A 15396-nucleotide genomic window follows, 5' to 3' on the forward strand; every position below is an offset into this window, starting at 1 on the left:
ATCGTAATGTCATTTCTTACACTCGGATTCTTTGAAATGGCGCGTAGCAACGGATCGGGCGAGAGAGAAGAAACAATGCAAAAACTTCTAACAGTCGCTCCTTCTCGTCCATATATAGTTTCCTTTCTCTTCTCTTTCCAAAGGGCGCTTCGTCTCCTCCCAAGAGACACCAAAGCATCCCACAGAGCACTTTAAATTGGACTGAACGAAGCCCATGCCATGCATCGCACCACCACAATTAATCACCAGCAGCAAGCTGTTCCTCTCAATCAAGGGATCATCTCATGGCATCCGTCAGAGACGTCCTCGTGTTCCACAAACAAGAGCGCCGTCTGTTCGACATGCTCGCAACCCGAGCACCGGCGTTCGCACAGAAGATCCTAGCTTTGTGGTTATGGCTTGAGCTACTTGGTATCAACGTCGTGGCGTTTGTCTGCGGCTGCAGAAATCGAGACGTCGTAGGTCGCTTGATCGATGAAGCGCTGCAAATTCTTGGCCAACTCCGCCAGAATGCTCCTCTGCTGACTGACGACGGTGTCAAAATTCCTCTTACCGCTGCACTCGCCGTCGAGCCATTTAATCTTCGCTTCTTCCACTACCACAGAGACCGCGCGGTCAGGGGCATCGCCCACGTCCTGGACGGAGTTGGCAAACTGATATTCGACGACAACTTGCATGCATTGCTTGGTGCATACGAGACGGGCGCCCTTCCCGAGTTGCCGGAAGAGTTGGCCAGGCCATATGATCACCTCCCGGCCGTGCCCGCTCCTGCCGATGCCCGGTCTTTGTTCGTCACCTTTTCCCCAGCGTTTCCTCTAAGCCTTGAAGATATCGTCGCCTACTTCACTGGGTAGGTTGAAACGACCCCCTTTCGTTAAACTAGATGCATGTTTGTTTTTAATTTTCGTGCGATCTTTACGTAGAGCTGTGATTTGGTTGGGAGCAGGCGGTGGGGTCATTGCGTAGAAAGAGTGACGCTGGAGGATGAGCCCGGACTCAAGCCGATGTACGGGCTGGTGGTCTTCGCCACCGACTCCTTCGTTGGGTTGGCGGTCGACGGCGAAAGGATGGTTCGTTTCCTGATCAACGGAAAGCCTCTCTGGGCTCGTAAGTACGGGAACTAGCAAACGCCGTTGCGGCTGCGTTCATGAAGCCTTCGTGCTGCTGATATTCCAGCAAAAACAGTTGCTATATATTCTGGTTGTGCTTGGAATCGTCTTGCAATCTTTAATTTATCGGCATTAACTGAAGCTTTGGATGTATTTATACAAGCTTATGAGCTAGGAAACATGTTTTCTTATTGGTAATTTTTTCGGATTGGTTATCGTCTGGGTTTGTTTAGAGACAAAACTCACCTAACCAACACTCAAGAATTTACAGTTACTAGGTTTAATTTATTTGTAATTTTTCCTCTATTTAGAGACAAATCATCTTACAGTTCATTCGCAAATGAAACAAATTAAAGAAGAAACAAAATAAACTAAAAAACGAAACGAGAAAAAAAAAATAGAGGAAATGATAGAGATAAAAAATTAATCCAATAACCAATGCCCTGCAAAGAAAAACAAAGAATCTACCCATAACTAGAATTTGCACCAACCATCCGAGGACCACCTCTGATCAATTTGAACCACCTTAATCGATGTCATGTGTTGCTCCAAAGGCATCCACCATCAGGGTATCCTGAAAAATTTAGGATGGAAGTCAGGAATCGCCGTCCTAGTATTGGCTTATTCTCGACTTTGCTTCTTCTCTAGGGTTACATTTAGTATGGGGTGATGACCCAGCGATATTGGTGAGATGACGATATCATTGTAAGTTCTACATCTCTATTTCTAAAATCACCATCTAGCCTAGTGATATAAAATCTGTCATTGTGGACAATTTTTTTTGAATCATTCTAGAGCAATGATGTTTGGCTAAAAATTGGGGATAAAAAATATTCCTCCGTGGGATAATTTTTTTCAAGAAATACCGATCTATGATAAAAATAATGTTTCAATTTATTTTCATGTATATTTTTCTATGACTTATTTGAGAATAGTGGATTGCAAGGTTCTCGCTGGTTGTTAGACAGATTACCAAATGGATTAATTATAGATTTCTGAAAATTTTTAATCATTGAAATATAGCAGAGGTGATGCTCGATCAAGTCTTCACGGGCCCGAGTTTGATGTCCGCTACTTGTGGCAAGTCCATCGCTCCCGCTACTTGTAGGATGCCCATCACACTTCGACGAGGCCCGGCCCATACCCTCCCTATCAAACGGTCCAGATGAGTTCTCCCATAACACGCGGCGACCGCCACGAGAGGGCGCCATTCGCTGCTCCTCGCCCTCCTTGTTTAAATCTTCAAATCCCCTTTGTTTACCTTACCCTAAGATTTCCTCCTCCTCCTCTCAAACCCTAGTTCTCTCTCTCCTTCTCTCTCTCCTTCTCTCTCTCCATCCCCTTGACCCCTCGCTCCTTCTTCCCCATGGACGCCCAGAACCTCGCCGCCTCAATCCTAGCGGCCGCTTCCCCTTCCCAGATCACTGCCGCCTGCTCCGCCGCCACGCATCCTACCAGTTCCGCGCCTTCTTCTCCATCGCCTTCCCCACCCTCCTCTTCCTCATCTTTGACTTCGATGACTCCCCCTCTCCCTTCCCCCTCCTCCTCCTCCGCCTGGATCCGCCGCGTCTCCGCCGACTCCGACCTTGCCGCTCCTCTCTCCCCAGCGCATCCTCATTTCCTCCATCTCCTCCGTCGATCGCCACGACCTCGTCAAATACGTCTTCCATCGCCCTCCAAAACAATAAACCCTCCGCCGTCCTCTGCGATCCATGCCCTCTCTTCAAGAACAGGATCAAGGAGGACAAGATCCAGGGTTCGCACCAGCTCCAGCTCAATGTCTTCGAGTACCAGCTGTGATGATTCCTGGTGATAATTCTTTTGGTTCTTGGAATGCGGTGACACCGAGGCCTTTGTATAGGTTTATGTTGAGGACTTTCATTTTGCCAATGGGGGCTTCTATCAAGAATGCTTCTCAAGTGTTCTCTTTGTGGGTGACCTATATGGAGCCATGGAAGATTAGTCCAGAAGATTTTGTCGAGTGTGACATGCCGGGAGCTGCCCAGAATCTAGAAAGCTCCAGAAAGGAGAGCCCTGAGAAAACTAAGAAGATAAAGAGCGGAGCCGAGTCCAAACCTTATACTCGCCTGCCTGGCAAAGCTATGTGATGTCCAATTATCAGTTCTACAGTGCATTAGTTGTGCATTTTCTTGGGTTTGCACGCAAGTTTCTCCATGAAAATGTGGAGTCTGTTATTCAGATGGTTTCACAGGTTTGCCTTCTACTTTGCTATCTAATCTTATAATTTCTGCACTAGAGTTGAAAGCTGGTGATTTTTTAAATTTCTGCTTTATATTGCATGCCACTTTTTGTACAGATAATCTGGTGGAAAACTGCTCCATCAGTTGCATTTAAATATCTAGATGCATACTCATGTGATAGTTGTTGTCTTGTAGGTGTAATTGAGGCATCAAGCAATTAGTATATTGCCTTCAACAATACAAGTATAAGAAAAATGTGATTCACATGCAGCTCGCATGCAAAAGGATGTGATTATTTTTTTTATTTCGTTCAATCCATTCCTTCCTTCACCTAAAAAAAATAAATTTATTTAATAAATTTCGTATCATAATATTTTTTATTTTTTATTATTTTTTGAAAAAAAATATTTTGATACCTCCTCAATTTAGGGTTACTTTCGACTTTAAAAAATTTCAAAATGATTCCCCAAGTTGAGTGATTCAATGTATCTCATCATTCATCTTCATTTGTTTAGACTTACGAGACTCTATCATATGATGGTTACATGAGATTTTTAAGACTAAGATATTCTTATTCTGGTGGCATTTCCAAATAGGGCTATGGTCGAAGGCGGTAGAGTCAAAGTTGGTGCTATGGTTTTTGATCTCCGTGCAATGCATGACCATAGGGACAAAATGGGAGATGAAGAAGATGGCGGCAATGTAGAGTGCAGTATTGGGGATGCCACAGACGAGATCGAAGGTGGTAACAGGGTGGTAGAGGTGGTGGTGGAGAAAAGAAGGTCGATAATGTGGAAACGAAGGAAAGGTAAGAAGATGATGAGGTGGAGATTGATGGGGAGGAGGGATGAGAATGGAACCAGGTGGAGTTCGGGATGAGATTAGATGGAGGGGAGGGATGAGAATGGCGATAGCATTTAGAGAGGAGGTGGTGGAAATGGGTGAGGCTTGTGTGGGGCTTGAGATAAGGTTAGATAAAGAGGAGGGATGTAAATGGCGACGACATTTAGAGAGGTTGTCGCGGGAGTGGATGAGGATAGCGGCAGGGTTTAGAGAAGAGGAGAAGATGGTAAAAGTGGGTGGAGCTCAAGCTCAAGTTAGATGGAGAGGAAGGATAAAGATGACGACTAGGTTTAGAGAGGAGGAAGACATGCCGGAAGAGGAGGAAATTATGGGAGTGGATAAAGCTCAAGTGGAACAAAGTTAGATAAAGAGAAAAAAATGGAGAGGAGGGAGACAACAGCAGATTTTACGGAGGAGGAGGTGGTGTAAGTGAGAGACAAAAAAGGGAAAGAGAGATTATTTTTTAATAAATTATTTTAGTGACGGTGAAATTGTTCTTCGTAATGACATCTCAACAGTGTTAAACGTAACTGCTTAACTAACTTCGAAGAGCACTTTGAAATTTTTGGGTACGAAGTGAAATTGGTTTTAAGTTGAGAAGATATTTAAGTAATTTTTTCTTATCTTTTTCTAAAAAAATATGCCGGTAGGCTTTTATTATTTACAAATAAAATATTAAGCGTTTGGTGATGGTAGTTTGCTTTCTTTCTAGTTGAAATATGGCGGGCAGGCTCCTAAGTGAATCACTTAATTGCTTTTTTTCCCCAGGTAAGCTATTGCCTTTTTTTTGCTTTTTTATTATTATTGCTAAATATCTAAAACGGCATTAGTTAGACTGACCTGTCCTTCCCATGAGGGGAGTGACTATTCAAAATGCAAGATGTTGACTAGAATTTGACGTGTGAGGGACTGAAATTTCATCTCGAAATTTTTAAAAATCAGCAGAGAAGCCGGAAGACAGAAAATGCTAGTAGGAAAAGATTTTGCCCAAAATTCTTATTCATGATTAATCAAACCTGAAATAAATTAGGTCTAGCCATTAACACAAATTCCAAATATGTCAACTTAGGTCATGCAAAAGCACATACGTCACACCTAAAAAAAAAAATTCTCATATATTAGACGAGCTAAGAGCGGATTTCAGTTAGGTGATAGGTCAGCATTTGCTTTAGAAGTTAAAAACACAATATCGTTACATTCGGCGTCAAAAAGAATGCTGCGTCCAGTGGTTGTGATGCCACTTGCCACCTATAAAATCCCGGACCCGGTTCACGTTTCACAGTAACGGTTCACGGTTCAGTCAGGCCGTTCTTGGAGAAATCCGAGCTATAACGAAGCCCTTCCTCACGCATCATCATCCTTCCTGCCTTCCTTTCTTCGCCCTGATTTCGCTCATTATTAATTACTTTGACGATTGGATTTCGATTCGATCGTTAACAAAGAAGGGAGGAAGAGGGGAAGGAAGGATGGTGCTGTCCCAGAAACTTCACGAAGCCTTCAAAGGGACGGTGGAGAGGATCACCGGCCCCCGCACCGTCTCCGCGTTCAAGGAGAAGGGCGTCCTCAGCGTCTCCGAGTTCGTCCTCGCCGGCGATAATCTCGTCTCCAAGTGCCCCACGTGGTCCTGGTTGGAAGCCTCCTTTCTTCTTCTTCTCTCCCGTTTTCCCCCAATTTCGAATTCTATCTTTAACGTTTTTGTGGGATGGTTGATCTATGGATCTGGATAGGGAGTCGGGCGAGCCCAGCAAGAGGAAGTCCTACCTGCCCGCCGACAAGCAATATCTGATCACGAGAAACGGTATGGGAATCCTCGGACTGACATACTTTCTGGAGTTTTCTTCAAATTCGGTTCGTTTTTGTTCCAAATTGATGTTTCCGACTCGGTAGGGTAGAGTTTGATCGCAAAAAACTGAATTTTTGGCACCCGAGGCTCTTGATTCTAATGAGACGAATGGAAGTATCAAAAAAGATGCAATCTTGGGTTCCCCATGTTCTTGAGTTCAATGAGACCAGTGGATATTCTTGACATGCATCTAAGGGTAACAACTCTCTATTCTCAGTGCCTTGTCTAAGGAGGGCTGTTTCGGTGGAAGAAGAATATGAGGCTGCAGGAGGGGAAGTTCTGCTTGATAATGATGACAATGATGGCTGGATTGCCACGCATGGGAAGCCGAAAGGTGATGCATTGATTCTTCTGGACTGGGTTTCTTGACATGATTCCTTATTATTGATGGCTTGGCTTTGAATTTCCAGAGACCAAGCATGATGAGGAGGACAATTTACCTTCCATGGACACCCTAGAGATCAGCAAAGACAGGGCTATTCGGTCCATCCCCCCATATTTCACCGGTGAGGTGGAGGAAGACATACCTGACATTGGGGATTTTGAAGGTTCTGATAACCTTGTTGAGAACGATCCGGTATGTTGCATTTTCTTGCAGTTTGCCACTTGACAATTTGAATATGTAGTTGCTTTGCTTATCTGAGGTGCATTTTTCATTTGTATTGCCAAGTAGCCCTTGTGTCTGAGATATTTCTTAATTAATTGACAGTGCTTTAGTGGCAAGTTTATTGTCATTGTTTCGCATTCTAATGGCCCACTTTCTATCTCAAGCGTGAAATGTATCTGTTGTTTATGTATTTTGAATTCTATTAGAGGGACAATCGGACTGCTGATGACACAATATTTGTTGCATGTCGGTGGTAGCCTGCAAAAGTTATATCTTAAACAACAAATACTCTAAATATATAGCTCATTCTTTAGATGTGGAATTCCAGGCTACCGTACTACAAACTAATTAATGGGAACTAACTTTTTTGCTATGTTTTAAGGAATGCAAAGATAAAGAAGAATGTAGGGTTTGAAAGGTGATGTAGCCATGTAGGACAGCCTCAAGTCTCATGGAAAAGGAGTTTGAGACTGTCGATTCAAGAAATAGAGTTTTACATAATGACTATTGAGATACATAAACTAGAAGAAAAGAAAATTTTGTTAGAATTATGGGCAAAGTAAACAGTTGCACAAGTAGAGGATATTTTGTTTGGAATACGGAAACCGAAACCAGAAGTTTGATTTCAGCTTGTACCTTATCCAAAACTGACATCTGTTTCTTAGTTTGGCTGACGCCAACTCATGTGACCAAATTAAATGCATGTACAGATTGTTCATTCTAAAAGTTTGGATCTCTTTATTTTATTAAATTCACGAACCCTTTTCCCTAGAGTAAGATTGAATTTTGCAAGTTTTGAGAACATTTGGAAGCATAGCGACATCAAGTTTTAAAGATATCCAAGGAAAAAAGTTTTTTTATGCAGTTTTGGCTATCTCAGATTCTAAATTCATAGACATTTTGTTATAGTGTGTTAGATTGCTAATGCATACTCTATAGAATTACCAATAAATTTCTGTCCAGAAACGATCACAACCCTTGAATTTAAGTGATAGAATCGTAGTCATTGAGTAGATAAATCTAGGAAGATGCGATTTAATACCATCAGGACTTCAGCAAACGTTTAGATTGAAACCAGTCCCACTACAATTTTGAGGAATGGAGGGCCAGATCTCTGTTCAATAGCCTTTGCTTCCTAGACAAGTGCATGTCCCCACTTCCTCTGGTTAAGTTTCCCACTTTCCTTAAAACCCTCCTTTCTTTATGAGTAGTTGGATGCCTTCTTTAATTCAAATTCTTTGAATGTTAGCCAAAAGGATATCATCTCAACAGATTATCCACAATTGTTACTTTCTATTTTAAACAAGTTACTGTAACAATCTGAAAATCATTACTATGGATGGCTGTGATGGAGCTTGTAAAACCACATCAAGTTAGGAACAGTTAGTGTCATGGGCCAAAATCTTTCTTTGTTTTTGAAAGAGTTTAGAACAATTTACATCCCCTCCTCTACACACAAAACAAAATAAAAGGGGTGACGTTAGCTGGTGGCTTGTGACGATTGGATCATTGTTATCACTTCTTTGAATTTATGAGATGAGAAAGGTCTGATCTTTCAACTTTCTGATAATTTAAGAAGCTTAGGAGTTTTCAGACCTATGTGCTAGCCAAGAGTCTTCCCGGCTCTATTCTCCCTGGTGGCCATGGGACTCCAAAGAGTATACTTATATACTTCTAAGGCTCCACTTTGATACATTGAACTAATATGAACTTTAATTTTAGTTTCATACCACTGAAAGTGTAGTCCAATAGACTCATAAACCCCCCATATAGTTCCTATTCAAAATTGCAAAAATAAATATTTAAATTCTAACTATTCTCAAAATTAAAATTATGTAGTATACACTAAATATATCTATGCTTTTCCTTAAGATGATGTTTAACCCAACGTGCATTTTCCCATGTACTTTTACTAGAGATATTATAACATTAAGCACTAAAAGTTATTTTTTTGCTCTGGATTTTTTTTCTGGTTTATTATTCTTGGCTATATTGTCCTTCACTGTTTTTTACTTAATTATATTGATATTTTTAGTTTCTTTATATTTTCAACTAAAACTACTGGAAGTAGATTAAAACCATTGATACTGCTAGAACTGCCAAAACCAAAAGTCGGTCGCTTTGGCCAAAACCGATATCAATCGTTTTTTTTTTTTTTTTTGGCAAAACCTTGATATGTAATTGTTGAAGAGGCATCTATATTAATCATTTTAGTGCAAAGAAAAATTGAAAGGTTCCATCCAAAATTTTCATTTTGATTGAAACTCTATTCTTTCAATTGGTTCTCACTTCTATAATTATGATCACTATCATAAATAAGGGGAAGCATTTCTATGTGTTCCCATAGCTTGTATCAACATTTTAACATTCTAGTGTATCCCTTCAATGCCTGTACAAGCTAACACACTCGCACAGACACTCAGTTGACCACACTTTCCTCCTGTGCTTGCCTCATCAGGTTGATCTCTTCTTAAGCATTCTCCATATCACATTTTTAGTAGTTTTCCTAACGATTACTGAATTTGAATTGCTATAACGCTTTCGGTCACATAAAAGTATACTTCAATATTTGATCTGTATATTGCTTTTAATTCAGGCTACTCTCCAGCCTACTTATTTTGTTACGCATGAACCTGAGGATGACAACATCCTTCGAACCAGAACATATGATGTTAGCATCACGTAAGTGCTTAATTTTATGGAAATAAAGACCATCCTCTTATATAAACTCTCTAAGGATGCAGTTAACAATTTACATACTCCTATTGCATCCAAGATTTGTATATGTTGTTTCATTTTATGTAGTTATTTTTATTTTTATGTACAGACATAAATGCTTAGTTGCATATAGTCATACCATACAGTGCTTACCCGTGAATGCGAGCATATACATGCATGTGCACAGTGTTCTTTCTGGATTTAGTTACATCATTTATCTGATAGTTTTTGTGTTTGCTTGTAGAGTATGGTTGTATAATTGACAGTATCAGATTATTGGTGTCTGAGGAAGGCTCTTTCCTGGACTGTATAGGTTGATCCCAACCCTTAGTTCTGTCCTGCCACCTAGTTGGTGTCCAAGAGGTCTGACCAAATGATCTCTATATGCAGCTTGGCTATCTCTCAAGTGCCAAAGCAGCTCAACTTAGCCTCTTTTTGGGTGGTTTAGGTATCAGTCAGGACATGTGTACTTTAACCTCCGCATCCACTTGGTCCATAATCCCTAAGATTGCCTCGGTTGCAGCTTTCGGGTTTCATCAATTTCTTTTTTCCTGGACTTTGTATTCTTTTTTGTTAATTTGGTAGCTGCATTTGCTTTAATTAATGCACGTCTTTTGGGGTGGCTAATTGTTTTACTGGTTAAAATGTGCTACATTTAAGCAGTTACTTGAATACATCGTAATTGTTTTCTTGATTTTCCTTAATATTCTTAATTGTTAGATATACTTCCATTTAATTATTCAGATGGAAAAAGAGAGGAGAAAGAGAGAATTAAGATGGAAAAGAGGAAGCAATAAAGGTCCACAATCTAATCGTGATGCTGTCTGCCTCCCTTGGAGCTCTATCTTCTGAGGGCAACCACTGACAAGGGTAACCAACAGGTTTACCAGTTAACAAGTAGCCCATTACAGTGCTTTTGGTGCATGACTATGGGTCCACATGCGCACTAAACAGCTCAATAACATGATAAGTAAATCAAAGAAAAAGATCCACCAAAATCAAATTGTCAATGTTTCTCCTCAAATTGAAGGATAGAAATTTGAGCAACCAAACCTTCCCTAGTATAAAACTAGCTGCCTTCTCTCAGTAAATTAGTAGCTCATTTTATATGTTCCATTATCCCATGAAAATCCAGAGTTGTATGCTTAATTGCCTGCTTGTTACAATAAAACCTAAAGGATTTTTCAGTTAAACTTTAATGACTAATGCGGGAACTCATCAATCAGTTTTTTACTGCTTAAGTGGAACCTTGCATTCATTCCTGTACTTCGAACCCCATCTAGAACCTTTACTCATTAACTCGGCTTCCCTTCTTCCACTGTCATGTTAATTTCATTGCTTATTAATTATTTTTTGTAGTTCAGAAAAACTTTCCTTTCTGGTGGATTATAAATTATTCGTTTCTTGGATGTGATCCTGGGTTGCCTCTACTTGCATCTGGTATCACATTAATAATGAATTAATTGTTTGAAGTTTTAGAAGGCAGCAAGTTAGACAGATGTAAATGCATCTAAAGGATGAAATATATGATTAAAAGCACCCCTCCCCTTTCTTAGTAGATTGTTGCATGTTAATCTTATCACAATATACTGATTGATTGATTATTTGTATATGCCAACGATTATGTTTTATTAGTTTGAGGATCAGGATATAAAAGTTATAGCAATTGCACAAAGGTCAACAAGAAGCTAATGCGGTAGTGGACTCAGAAGGATTCAGAGCTCATACCAGTATATTGAGTGTCCTCTTCCTGTCTCGGATCTTGACAGATTGTATATTTTACTGAAATGTGTAAATTATTTTTTTTTGATGCACATAGCTATCGTATGTCTTAGGAGCTTGTGAGCCATCTAATAAGTGCTGTTATATCGAAAGTTGAGCTCTTTACATTCTTATGGGAACACACCAAAGTTGTTATTATCAGGTTTTCAAGTTTTATCAAGTTTTCTGTTTTCTAGCTAGGCTTTTGTAAACTACTAGTTGTTTATCACTATGTCATTGTTTCCTGTAGTGCATTCAATATCTTTTTAAAAATATTTTGATAATTCTGTTATTATTCTTTTATTCTGCATAGGTCTAACCTAGAAATTCTTGCTGCAGGTATGATAAATATTACCAAACTCCTCGTGTATGGCTTACTGGATATGATGAGGTTGTTCCTCTTTAGTTATGTCATTATAATGTGGCAATACATGCAAAATAATAAATTATTGAATGTAACAATATTTTACAAGATAAGATGGATGTGATATACTTATAGTGTTAGGTTGTTAGCCATCGGTTGGCGTTCAGTTACAACTAAGCTACTACCAATCATTTAGATGTCTAGAAAGCATATAAAACCTCCGTATAACATGTTATACCTAAAAGAAGAATTCCAGAATGAATGGTTGATTGACCAGTCTATATTAAGAATGAGTTATATTTCCTAAAATATCTTTGCCCGAAGTCACCATAACATAACCATCTAGCCTTTTCCTAACTATTTGGGGCTGGCTTTATGGATCTTTATTCGCCGAGTATTCCTATTTAGGACCACCAATGGTATTATTCCAAATTTCTCCTTATCCTTTCTCAAGACCTCCATCCATGTCATCTTAGGTCTTCTATCATTTTGGTATCACCTTAAATACAAACCAAAGTTACCTCTCATTATTGAAGCCTCCTTGGATCTTTGTTTATTTTGTTCTTAATTTGTGCAATTCCTATAGCTCCTCTACTATATTCACTTGTTATTTTATCTTTTGTAGTCTTACTACACATCCATCTCAACATTCTCCTTTCTACTTGTTTTTATATACTTTCTTTATTCCCCAATACTCTGAACCATACAACATAGCATGTCTTACTGTTCTATAAAATTTTTCTTCAAGTCTTCAAGATATGCACCTATCACATAATATTTCAAATTACCTTTTCAATTTATCCAACCAGATTTAATTATATAAATTTTTTCTTTAAGTCTCCAATGGATGTACCTATTACATAATATTTCAAATGCACCTCTTCACTTCATCTCACCAACTCTAATTCTATGACATATAGCTTCATCTATCTCTCCAATATTTTGTATAACAGACCCTAAGTAATAGAATGGTCACTTTAATGTATCTGTTGGTTGTCAATTAGTTGTTATCATATCTTTATTTCCATTTTCACTAAATCTTCATTCTATATAATTTCTCTTTCTTCTAGTAATTTTTTAAGTTCTTATTCTCTGAAGTTTTTCTCCAGAAGTCCAATATAGTATTTAATCTAGTTCTTTTTTCATCAATCAACACTGTCGTCTGCAAATAATATGCACCATGATACATCTTCTTGAATAGTAGCAGTAAGTTAATCCATATATGAGCTTAGTGCTAATCCTTGATGCAAGCTTATAGGAACTGGAATACAGTTGTGTTGCGGCAATTTGTAACACTTGTTAATGCTCCAGCATACATGTCCCCAATTATACTGATTTCTTGAACATAATTCTATAATTTGTGTTGTTATTTGTTTTCCTGATTTTAGGTTTTGATTAAATACCTTATGTTGGAACTTGTTTAGTGGGTTGTTGGTGCTAGACTAAGCAGTGTTATGTATCAGTGCTAAAAATTTGTAATTGAATTTTCCAAATCGAGAGAACCAATGGTTATCTTTTGTTTCTTTTTTTCTTTCTAACTTTTAAATTATGGCTTTTTTTTGGATATGCGTTTATATATGATGGGGCTGGTTGGGGACATTTGCGCTTATAATTACAATTTGTTTTACTTAATTGTTGTTTGGTGGATATGGACTGTTGGAGACTTGACCATAAGTAGAGACGATGTTATGGTTGGTGACTTTTGGGATTACTTACTGAAGCAGTGGGATTTATGTTAATATTTGCAAGAATTATCCATAAAATAGTATAATTTTAACAGGCCATTTATCTTATAAACTTATTTTGATGTATTGTTGCAGTCAAGAATGCCTTTACAGCCAGAGCTTGTACTTGAAGATGTTAGCCAGGACCATGCACATAAAACGGTGATGCCTTATAACTGGTCTAATGTTCAAATGCAGCACCATATGCCTTGTGTTAATATTTGACATCATGCTATATACTGGACTTCTGTTCCACGTATGAGCTCCTCATTTCTAATTACCATTTGGCAGATTTGCATTGTGATTTTGGATTTTAAGCTCATGCAACATCTGAGAATTCTGAGTTAGGCAATGTTCTGTTTTTTCAAAGAAGATAGACAAGCAGTACTGTTAAATGGTTGGTCATTAGATACTAGGTAGGTTTATATATACAGCTGTTTAAGTTTTTTTTTATCATTAAAAGATTAAGTCAAAGGATGTTTATGATTAATTGAATTTTAGATGAAGGGTTGGTGTCAGGGCCTTCTCTATCCATAATGAAGTTCTTCATTTTTCCTCCGAGTCATGCTACTCTTTATAAATTATAGTTATTCGAAAGAAGCTTCCTCTAAAGACACGTACAAATCTTGCATTCTGTTGTATGATGAATTTGCTGTTTGATCCATTGTACAAGGTTTTTCACTTTTCTAGCATGGCTTTTCTGATGTTATCATCTTCTTTTTTTTCCAAAAGTTGAATTATGATTTGTATGTTACTATCTGGTTTGATTTGTATTAACTATTTCCATCACATCTGGAAAAAAATACAGGTGACAATTGAGGACCATCCTCATTTGCCTGGGAAGCATGCATCTGTTCATCCATGTCGACATGGTGCTGTGATGAAAAAGATCATTGATGTTCTAATATCACATGGTGTTGAACCGGAAGTCGATAAGTAATATTCTTTATTGTGGCATGCTTGGTACTTCTAAGCCTGTATATTGAATTCATGTTGGCCCAAAAATATTTCCATTTCTCTTGTTAAATTGGCCAATTTGAATAAATGGTATATGTTCTCCGTGTGCCTTTCGTACCATGTGCAGAGTCACATTAATGCTTTAAAGTTTTCAGTTTTATTATGCAGTTGCCTGCTTATTTGATTCCCCCTTCCAGTTAATAACTGTCCTTTTTTACCTGTCCATGTTAATGTTCTGTAGAATGTATTATTATTAACAGTTTCCTGTTCTGTATTCTTTTGGACTATGTTTTCTTTATATTGTCTTTACACTTTATTGCAGGTACCTTTTTTTATTCTTGAAATTTATGGCTTCGGTGATTCCGACCATTGAATATGACTACACTATGGACTTTGATCTTGGTAGTTCCAGTCACTGACAAGAGGTATGTGCAACTTGCTATTTAAGTTCTGATTGAGTCACTACTGCAGTTATCTGCAGGTGTGAAAGGGGGAAATAGAGATATAGTAAGGTTATTATTCTCAATATTTGGGAGGAAATATTAAATGCAAATATCATAGTAAGGAAATGTTTACATGTGTATACCAACCAAAGTTAATGCACTTATTCTATATGCATTGCACCTTAGGTTGACCGGCTTTGTTCTTCTTCCTTCTCTTCTTTTTCTTGTGTCTTTTTTTCTTTTTCTTTTTTGTTTTTTTGTGGGCTCACAGGTGGGGTTGATGGTTGTTGAATTAGCTTTGTGCATGTTTTGTCTGTCGACACCATCAATAATGTAATCAATGTGACTTGGCAGGCTACACTCAGATTCTAATTTACAATTTGGCTTTAAGCAGGTGGCAGGTATGGTTGAGAAGGCGCTTGGAGTAGTCATGCATGTCAATTTGCAGCATATCTTCATAGCCAGTGTACGTACCATGAGTTGCCATGCATATCTGAATTATCAGTAACATGATGGCAGCTTGTTCAAACTCTTACTGGTGGCTCTAAACTGTCTTTATGTAAATGAAATAGTTTGATGGTTATTTGCTACTAAAAAAATTAAACAAAAGAAAAAAAAAGTATTGGTCATTTGGTCCTATATCTAAAAAGCATCTTATACTTTTCTCATTAACGGTAAAGTGTCTACTCCTCTTACCGGTAGTTGTGGCATCAGGCAGGAGATCTGTTGTCTCCTTATTTGTTTATTTTACTTTCTCAGGTTCTTGTTGCTTCCTTGAATGTTAAAATGCTGGAGAGATGTTTCACTAGTTTACTATTAAGTGACC

The 15396-nt window shown here is 38.5% G+C and overlaps 2 protein-coding genes across 3 annotated transcripts; both read left to right on the plus strand.

Moving 5' to 3' along the window:
* The first annotated feature begins 284 nt into the window (after positions 1 to 284).
* Positions 285 to 854, plus strand: LOC120110922. The gene has a single exon (XM_039126967.1). The coding sequence runs from the start codon at positions 285 to 287 to the stop codon at positions 852 to 854; it is 570 nt and encodes a 189-aa protein (XP_038982895.1).
* A 4566-nt stretch (positions 855 to 5420) lies between these two features.
* Positions 5421 to 15310, plus strand: LOC103711664 (autophagy-related protein 3). Of its 2 annotated transcripts, XM_008797907.3 has the most exons (10): positions 5422 to 5780; positions 5881 to 5951; positions 6214 to 6330; positions 6407 to 6573; positions 9200 to 9285; positions 11422 to 11473; positions 13267 to 13332; positions 13979 to 14106; positions 14450 to 14552; positions 14965 to 15310. In XM_008797907.3, exons 1-9 carry the CDS (start codon positions 5620 to 5622, stop codon positions 14544 to 14546), a joined length of 945 nt encoding a protein of 314 aa, XP_008796129.2. In that variant the 5' UTR covers positions 5422 to 5619; the 3' UTR covers positions 14547 to 14552; positions 14965 to 15310. The 2 variants fall into 2 exon arrangements, 1 of the variants encoding a protein (XP_008796129.2); XR_003386569.2 differs by lacking the exons at positions 14450 to 14552; positions 14965 to 15310 and adding an exon at positions 13462 to 13586 and having other exon boundaries at positions 5421 to 5780; positions 13979 to 14344.
* The last annotated feature ends 86 nt before the right edge of the window (positions 15311 to 15396 follow it).

The sequence above is a fragment of the Phoenix dactylifera genome, chromosome 5, assembly GCF_009389715.1.
Source record: "Phoenix dactylifera cultivar Barhee BC4 chromosome 5, palm_55x_up_171113_PBpolish2nd_filt_p, whole genome shotgun sequence".
Taxonomy (NCBI): Eukaryota; Viridiplantae; Streptophyta; class Magnoliopsida; order Arecales; family Arecaceae; genus Phoenix; species Phoenix dactylifera.

Coding starts and splice junctions, on each gene's coding strand:
- LOC120110922 (XM_039126967.1), top strand. CDS start 285: ATGGCATCCGTCAGAGACGTCCTCGTGTTCCACAAACAAGAGCGCCGT.
- LOC103711664 (XM_008797907.3), top strand. CDS start 5,620: ATGGTGCTGTCCCAGAAACTTCACGAAGCCTTCAAAGGGACGGTGGAG. Junction 5,781..5,880: donor AAGTGCCCCACGTGGTCCTG/GTTGGAAGCCTC, acceptor GGATCTGGATAG/GGAGTCGGGCGAGCCCAGCA. Junction 13,333..13,978: donor AGGACCATGCACATAAAACG/GTGATGCCTTAT, acceptor AAAAAAATACAG/GTGACAATTGAGGACCATCC.